The sequence below is a fragment of the Nicotiana attenuata genome, chromosome 10 (genome assembly GCF_001879085.1).
Source record: "Nicotiana attenuata strain UT chromosome 10, NIATTr2, whole genome shotgun sequence".
NCBI classification, from domain to species: domain Eukaryota; kingdom Viridiplantae; phylum Streptophyta; class Magnoliopsida; order Solanales; family Solanaceae; genus Nicotiana; species Nicotiana attenuata.
This window is the reverse complement of record NC_031998.1, coordinates 29310432-29319575: the sequence shown is the minus strand read 5'-3', so window position 1 is coordinate 29319575 and position 9144 is coordinate 29310432. Positions and strand designations below refer to the sequence as shown.

The 9144-nt window shown below is 42.6% G+C and overlaps 1 protein-coding gene across 1 annotated transcript; it reads left to right on the top strand.

The window, feature by feature from the left end:
* Window positions 3932-4540, top strand: LOC109233674. The gene is made up of 2 exons (XM_019399545.1): window positions 3932-4108; window positions 4256-4540. The coding sequence occupies exons 1-2, from the start codon at window positions 3932-3934 to the stop codon at window positions 4538-4540; spliced, it is 462 nt and encodes a 153-aa protein (XP_019255090.1).

The window sequence follows — 9144 nt, the reverse complement described above, 5'->3', positions numbered from 1 at the left end:
TTGCTATCTTTTTGGTTCAGAACCTCCCCATACCCCATTATCTTTTAGGCATGCAAGATTATCAGCCCTTATACCCATGAACCCACTTGCTATCACTTATTTTAATAGAAATTTTGAAATTATAGATGAGGGTACAAGTTCTTACCTCTTAGGGTGAAAACCTAGTAATTTCGCTTGACAATCTTCAAGGATTTGGGGCAAGGATTGAGAGTTAGTTTCTCTTCTAGAGCTCCCTCTCTCACTCTATTTGCAGTAAAAATCACATAAAAGTGGTCTAATGGGTGTTTTTAATGGGATGGGGTCGGGTTTTAAAAGTTAGAAAATAGGAGCCCCGGTACAATCTGCGATCGCATTCCTGACATGCGGCCCGCAAAATGGACCGCAAAAATGGTCCCAAAACCTGAACACACTGTCTGGGTATGCGACCGAAATGCGGTCCGCATACCTGTTCTACGGTTGCATAATGCACCGCAGAACTGCCCCTTACAAAATTCTAAGGGGATTATGCGATGAATATGCGCCCGCATAGTGATTATGCAATCGCATAATTGGCCGCATAGTTGACCTCAAATTAACCATTACACTGCCTGACTCTGTGGTGACTATGCGGTCTGCATAGCTATTCTGCAATCGCATAGTGGACCGCAGAAATGCACTTTTCTAGAAAATATTATCCCTTAACTTTTTAATGTACAGATCAATCCAAAGGGTCCGAACCGCGGCGAGCTTTTTACAAATCTCTAACACATATACCTAACTTGGCACTACGAGCTTTCGGGTTTTGAGTGGAAATTTTTACGGGGCCTTACACAGGTTTACCGCGGTTGGAGTGGAGGGATAATTTGGATTATGTTCCTAGAAGGGTTGTGTCCTTTCTTAAGGCACATCAGATGGTTGGCAAGGGGTGTGATGCATATCTAGACTTTGTGAGGGATGTCAGTGTTGATACTCTTACCGTTGAGTCAGTTCTGATAGTGAGAGACAATCCAGATATATTTGCCGCAGATCTTCCGGGCATACCACCCAATAGGGATATTGATTTTGGTATTGACTTGTTGCCGGACCCTCAGCCCATTTCTATTCTGCCATATCGTATGGCCCCAACGGAGTTGAAGGATTTAAAAGAGCAATTGCAAGAGTTGCTTGATAAGAGTTTCATTCGGCCTAGTGTGTCACCTTGTGGGTGCTCCGGTGTCACATTTTGCGTTTTCGTACGTTAAAGTTTCATCATAAGTTAATCGACGTAGACTCGGGAATGAGATTATTTTTGAGGTTATAAGCATTTATGCTATTTATAACAGGCAATAAGTAAGTGCCGTGAAGGTTAAAGGGTAAACGAATCAAAGAAAATGAGTTTCGTTAAAGGATATCAATTTGGGATAGAATACGATCCGAGCTATAATACCCGGTATTTATGGACTAGTGCCATACAAGGTACCACATGACCATGATAGTAAAGTATATAAAGTGTGTTAAAAATGATTAGTATTTTAAATAATTTGAGATAATTCTTAATTATGTGGGTAATTGGTTAATTAATGATTTTTGGTAGGAGATTAGCTAATTAAATATAATTTTTGGATAAGCTTAACCCCCCCCCCCCCCCCCAAAAACGTGGCAGCAAACTATCCCAATTAGTGACTCTTAAACTCATGAAACAAGGTGGCACCTTTAGAGAAAGTTAGCGGCCAAGTCATCATCCTAAGTAGGGCCCACACCTACCAAGACTTAAAAACCTCTCTAAATCACTCAGGGAGATATTGATATCTCTACAATGTAAGGAAAGGAGGCTTCAACAAAATTCATACGAGACTTCTTAGCATAATAGCAACGGGATTTTGCGATTCTAAGAGAGTACGGTACAATCTTTCTCAAGAATATCATACGGATTTTTCCATACTTCAATCCAACGTTACGTGTTTTATCACAAAAGACGAGTTTTAGGGGGATTGTCAAGAGAATTGGCTTAGGCATGTTAACGCTATCCCTTCTTTCCTTTTGACATGATCTAAGTAACGATACGTAAACGTTATGTTATTTCATAAATGGTTCTACTCTTAGTAACTAAGAAGGTCTACGTTGTTCATTCCTGTAACATGATATTCAAAGCATGCCTAAGTATGTTCCTAACTCTCTATTAAGGTATTCAATAAAGATGTTAATGTTCATAAGGGAATTATATGCATCATCATTTACCACCGAGCTACGGCCGGTCGAGCAGTCATGCATTTACCATCGAGCTACAGCTGGTTGAGCAGTTACACATTTACCACTGAGCTACGATCGGTCGAGCAGTCATGCATTTACCACCGTGCTACGGCCGGTCAGGCAGTTACTACTGATCAGTTGGGCAGTTGACGTCACGAGAATGATATAATCAGAACTATTACATTGTAGTTTTATTTATATATACGAGATGTGTCTTATTCTATATGTTATGGCCCTCAGCGGCAAGTTAGAGGTTATAAGTTGACTCCTATCCCTCCCCGATATAGTATCTTATTATTACGTTTCATTTCTTCCTTACATACTCGGTACATTCTTCGTACTGACGTCCCTTTTTCTGGGGCGCTGTGCTTCATGCCACGCAGGTGTAGATAGGCGAGGTGAGGACCCTCCACTATAGGTTGCCTCCAGATATCAGCTTTTGGTTGGTGAGCTCCACTTTTTCCTGGAGTGTTGCTGAGTTACGTTCTATATATGTTATTTCATATTATAAGGATGTCAGGAACCTTGTCCCGACTTATATATTATGTTTATGTTTTCTTAGAGGTTTTACAGATAGTGTCCTGTGTATAGTTTTAGGTATGACATGTCAACGGCCTTATCGGCCCTTATGTATCTATATAAATCTTTTTGAAATAGTTATGTGAGTTAAGTTCTAATATTGTTACTTATATATATAGATGTGGCCTATCATGGCCCTTGACGAGTCTTATAGTAAAGAAGGATAAGGTACGTGGCGCTCGGTTGAGTAGGCACTAGGTGCCAGTCGTGGCCCTCCGATTTGGGTCGTGACAAACTTGGTATTAGAGCAGATCTGTCCTAGGGTTGTCTGCAAGCCGTGTCTAGTAGAGTCTTGTTAATAAATGTGTTATGCACCATGTTGTATAAACAGGAAACTACAGGGCATTTAGGGACCGGTTATCCTTCCTTCTTGATATTAGATCGTGCAATAGTGCAGAGTCGTAGGGAATAAAGCCCTTGACCTTTGACTTGTTTTATATATACAGTGATGCCTGTGACCAGGAAAGCTACAACTAGTCAGAAGGGTAAAGTAGTGGCAGATGAGGGCATGAGTAGAGCACCGATGTCTAGTGAGGGCCAGAGTGAGGCCCCGAGGGGAAGTGTGACACCCTCGCATAGTTCTCCGATTTTGCCAGCACCCGAGGAGATGAAGAGGAACCCAATACCTCCACCTTTTTCTCATGATGAGGATATGGATATGCGGAATGCAGTACGGTTGTTGACTAGATTGGTAGCCGCTCAGACTCAGCGCCATGTAGGAACAAGTGTTGATTAAGTTGACAGGGTTATTAGCGTGAGAGTTCGAGACTTCATAAGCCTGGACCCTCCAGTGTTTACTGGATCCAACAAGGATGAGGACCCGCAAAACTTTATTGATAGGATGTAGAGGACTTTGAGAGTGATGCATGCATCAGACACTGAGTTAGTAGAATTGGCCTCTTACCGATTGTGGGATGTTGAGGTTCAGTGGTATGAAACTTGGGAATTGTCTAGAGGGACAAATGCACCTTCAACGGTATGGGAAGAGTTCTCAAGGGCTTTCTTGCATCATTACTTGCTGACAGAGATTCGTCAGGCAAGGGTAGACAGGTTCTTGGCTCTTAAACAAGGGAATATGAGTGTGCGGGAGTATAGTCTCTAGTTGGATTCCTTGGCGAGGTATGCCTCCTCGATTGTGGCTGAGATGAGTGACCGAGTGCATCGGTTAGTGGTAGGACTTGGGCCGCACCTGATTAATGAGTGTTTCACGGCTGCTCTGCTCGATAGTATGGATATTTCCTGCATCAAGGCTTATGCTCAGAATTTGGAGGATCGAAAATGGCAGCAATACGAGAATCGTGATAAGGGTCAGCATAAGAAGGCTAGGTCTGCTAGATAACCTGAGGATTTTTCGGGCGATCCTATGCCACCATATCCTGTTGATAGTGTCCGACAGTTGTAGAGGCTGCATTATGGGGGATCTGTCTATTCTAAATTAGGTCAGGGCTCTAGAATTTTGGGTTTTTAGAATCGGAGAGATTCAGCATATATGAGGGCGCCTCCTCCGCGTTGCAGTCAATGCGGTAGATCTCATTCTGGACAATGTCGTCAGGGATCTAATGTATGCTATACCTATGGAGACCCTAGTCATTACATGAGGGATTGTCCTATGAAGGACGGAGGCAGGATGGTTCAGCCCACTAGATCTATATCAGTCTCCTCTTCTTTAGTACGCCCTCTAGAGCGAGGCCCTCAGGCATCAGCTGGTAGAGGTAGAGGCAGGGGTGGAGCATCTAGCTCCGACTGTAGTTAGAACCGCATGTATGCTTTGGTAGGTCATCAGGACCCAGAGGCTACACCAGATGAGGTGTCAGGTACTGTGACTATGAGTAATGTTCTTATTAACGCAAATTGCCCAATTAATATGATTAATATAAAAGTGAGTTGGCATTTCGTCTGAAGGGTTGAGGGAAACCAAGTCAAGATTGAAAGCAAAGTAAGAAACCGAGGATAGTGGACTACGGGAGGAGAGGGGAGTAACCTAGGACATTAAGAAGTTAGAACTCTGATAGCTCTAACGCCCAAGGGAGGAAACAACAAGCAGTACGCAAGATTTTAGGAAAGTTAGTATAATGGAATAGAGAGTTATGAACCCGGTTATTAAGATGACAACTAGTAGGTGTCAGCGCCTAAAAGATAGATTAACAGAATTGTAGGTGACAAATGGATTAGGAAGTAGTTTTATGGAGGGACGATGTCCTAACCCCATGAGAGCCCGATATTTGTTTCATTGGAGTATAGCCCGTGAAGGTATATACATTTATAATAGATGAGTATGTTATGTACATCTTTCAAGTTTAAAAATTTGAGGACGAATGCTTCTAAGGGGGAAGGATGTCACATTTCACGTTTTCGTATGTTAAAGTTTCGTCAAAAGTTAATCAACGTAGGCTCGGGAATGAGATTATTTTTGAGGTTATAAGCATTTATGTTATTTATAACAAGCGATAAGTAAGTGCCGTGAAGAAAATGAGTTTCGTTGAAGGTTGTCAATTTGGGATAAAATACGGTCCGAGCTATAATACCCGGTATTTATGGACTAGTGCCATACAAGGTACCACATGACCATGTTAGTAAAGTATATAAAGTGTGTTAAAAATGATTAGTATTTTAAGTAATTTGAGATAATTCTTAATTATGTGGGTAATTGGTTAATTAATAATTTTTGGTGGGAGATTAGCTAATTAATTATAATTTTTGGATAAGCTTAACCCCTCCCTCTACGTGACAGCAAACTATCCCAATTAGTGTCTCTTAAACTCATGAAACAAGGTGGCACCTTTAGAGAAAGTTAGTGGCCAAGTCATCATCCTAAGTGGGGCCCACAACCACCAAGACTTAAAAACCTCTTTAAATCACTTAGGGAGATGTTGATATCTCTACAATAAGGAAAGGAGGCTTCAACAAAATTCATACGAGACTTCTTAGCATTTAGCAATGCGATTTTACGATTCTAAGAGAGTACGGTGCAATCTTTCTCAAGAATATCATACGGATTTTTCCCTACTTCAACTCGACTTTACGTGTTTTATCACAAAAGACGTGTGTTAGAGGGATTGTCAAGAGAATCGGCTCAGGTATGTTAAGACTATCCCTTCTTTCCTTTTGGCATGATCCAAGTAACAATACGTAAACGTAATGTTATTTCATAAATGGTTCTACTCTTAGTAAGTAAGAAGGTCTACGTTGTTCATTCTTGTAACATGATATTCAAAGCATGCCTAAGTATGTTCCTAACTCTCTATTAATGTATTCAATAAAGATGTTAATATTCATAATGGTATTATATGCATCATCATTTACCACCGAGCTACGGCCGGTCGAGCAGTCATGCATTTACCATCGAGCTATGACCGATTTGGGCAGTTACATTTTTACCACCGAGCTACGGTCGGTTGGGCAGTTATGCATTTACCACCACGCTACGGCCGGTCGGGTAGTTACCACTAATCAGTTGGGTAGTTAACGTCACGAGAATGATGTAAGCAAAACTATTATATTGTTGTTTTATTTATATATATGAGATGGGTCTTATTCTATATGTTATGTCCCTCAACGGCAAGTCACAGGCTATAAGTTGACTCTTATCCCTCCCGAAGATAGTATCTTATTATTACGTTTCATTTCTGCCTTACATACTCAGTACATTCTTCGTACTGACGTCCCTTTTTGTGGGGTGTTGTGCTTCATGCCACGCAGGTGTAGATAGGCAAGGTGAGGACCCTCCACTATAGGCTACCTCCAGATATCAACTTTTGGTTGGTAAGCTCCACTTCTTCCTGGAGTTTTGCCGAGTCACGTTCTATATATGTTATTTTGTTTTATGAGGATGTCGGGAACCCTGTCCCGACTTATATATTATGGTCATGTTTTCTTAGAGGTTTTTCAGATAGTGTCCTGTGTATATTTTTAGGTATGACATGTCAACGGCCTTGTTGCCCACTATGTATCTATATAAATCTTTTTGAATTAGTTATGTGAGTTAAGTTCTAATATTGTTACTTATGTATATAGATGTGCCCTATCATGGCCCGTGACGAGTCTTATAGTAAAGAAGGATAAGGTACGCGGCGCTCGGTTGACTAGACACCGGGTGCTTTTTTGCCCTCCGATTTGGGTCGTGACATTCGGTCTTCTTTGCGAAGAAGAAGGATGGTTCTATGCGCATGTGTATCAATTATCGGCAGTTGAACAAGGTTACAATGAAGAACATATACCCACTGCCATACATTGATGACCTATTTGATCAGCTACAAGGTGCGAGAGTGTTATCAAAGATTGATTTACGGTCAGGCTATCATCACCTGAAGATTCGGGATTAGGATATTCTGAAGACTATTTTTAGGACTCGGTATGGTCACTACGAGTTCTTTGTGATGTCACTCGGGCTGACCAACGACCCAGCATCATTCATGCACTTGATGAACAATGTACTACAGCCCTATCTTGATTTATTCATCATTGTGTTTATTGATGACATATTGGTGTACTTCCGCAGCTGGGAGGATCATGAGCAGCATTTGAGGATTGTGCTTCAGACCTTGAGAGAGAAGTTGTATGCAAAATTTTCGAAGTATGAATTTTGGCTTGATCCGGTAGCGTTTTTGGGTCATGTGGTGTCGAGTGAGGGGATCAAGGTAGATCCGAAGAAGATGGAAGCAGTGTAGAGTTGGCCCGGACCGTCGTCAGCTACTGAGATCTGGAGTTTTCTTGGTTTGGCTGGGTATTACCCTTGCTTAGTACAGGGTTTGTCATCTATTGCTGCACCTATGACCAGATTGACCTAGAAGGGTGCTCCGTTTAGATGGCTTTCAAAGGCTCAAGACTGATTGACTACAACCCCAGTACTGGTGTTGCCTATGGGTTTGGGTTCTTACACTATGTACTGTGATGTGTCGCGTGTTGGACTTGGCGCGGTATTGGTGCAAGACAGTAGGGTGATTGCCTTCGCATCTAGGAAACTGAAGGTATGAGAAGAATTATCTTATCCACGATCTGGAATTCGCAGCTATTGTTCATACCTTGAAGATTTGGCAGCACTATTTGTACGGTGTCCCTTGTGAGGTCTATACCGACCACGGATGGTTAGAGTTGCTTAAGGACTATACCGACCACCGGAGTCTACAACACCTGTTCAAACAGAAGGATTTTAACTTTCGGCAGCAGAGATGGTTAGAGTTGCTTAAGGACTATGATATCACCATTCTATATCATCCCGGGAAGGCCAATGTGGTGGCCGATGCCTTAAAGTCGAAAGGCGGAGAGTTTGATATCTAACGGAACCAGAGAGGCCATTAGCATTGGATGGTCAGGCCTTGGCCAACCAGTTTGTTAGATTGGATGTTTTGGAGGCGAGGCGAGTTCTGGATTGCGTGGTTTCTCGGTCTTCTCTATATGTCGCATCAGAGAGCGTCAGTATAATGACCCCCATTTGCTTGTCCTCAATGACACGGTACACAATGGCGATACCTAGGAGGTTTCTATCGGAGATGAAGGCGTGTTGCGGATGCAGGGCCAATTATGTGTGCCCAATATGGATGGGTTACGTGAGATGATCAGGAGCCCCACAGTTCGTGGTACTCCAATCATCCGGGTGCCGCTAAGATGTACCAGGATTTGAGGCAGCACTATTGGTGGAGGAGGATGAAGAAGGATATAGTAGAGTATGTATCCTACTGCCCAAATTGTCAGCAGGTGAAGTATGAGCACCAGAGGCCAGGTGGGTTGCTTTAGAGGCTTGAGATTCCCGAGTGGAAATGGGAGCGAGTTACTATGGATTTCATTGATGGGCTCCCATGAACTCAGAAGAAATTTGACGCAGTATGGGTGATTGTGGATAGGTTGACCAAGTCGGCTCATTTCATTCCAGTAGTGAGTACTTATTCCTCAGAGTAGTTGGCTCAGGTCTACATTCGCGAGATCGTCCCAGTTTATGGCATGCCGGTATCCATCATCTCTGACCGGGGTATGCAGTTTACATCGCAATTCTGGAGGGTCGTACAGTGTGAGTTTGGCACACGGGTTGAGTTGAGTACAACATTTCACCCTCAAAAGGACGGACAGTCTGAGCGCACTATTCAGATATTGGATGATATGCTTCATGCCTGTGTTATGGAGTTCGGGTGTTCTTGGGATCAGTTCTTGCCGCTTGCGGAGTTTCCTACAACAACAGTTATCAATAGAGTATTCAAATGGCTTCTTATGAGGCCCTATATGGGAGACGATGTCGTTCACCAGTTGGTTGGTTTGAGCCAGGAGAGGCTAAGTTATTAGACAGGGATCTGGTTCGAGATGCCTTGGAGAAGGTCAAGTTGATCCAGGATCGACTTCTACAGCAGGTCTTGCTCTAATTTTCGC

Bases quoted from the DNA above. Each gene is read 5' to 3' on its own strand.
- LOC109233674 (XM_019399545.1), top strand. From the start codon at position 3,932: ATGAGTGACCGAGTGCATCGGTTAGTGGTAGGACTTGGGCCGCACCTG. The intron at 4,109-4,255 runs GCTAGGTCTGCT...TTGGGTTTTTAG, and splicing joins ATAAGGGTCAGCATAAGAAG to AATCGGAGAGATTCAGCATA.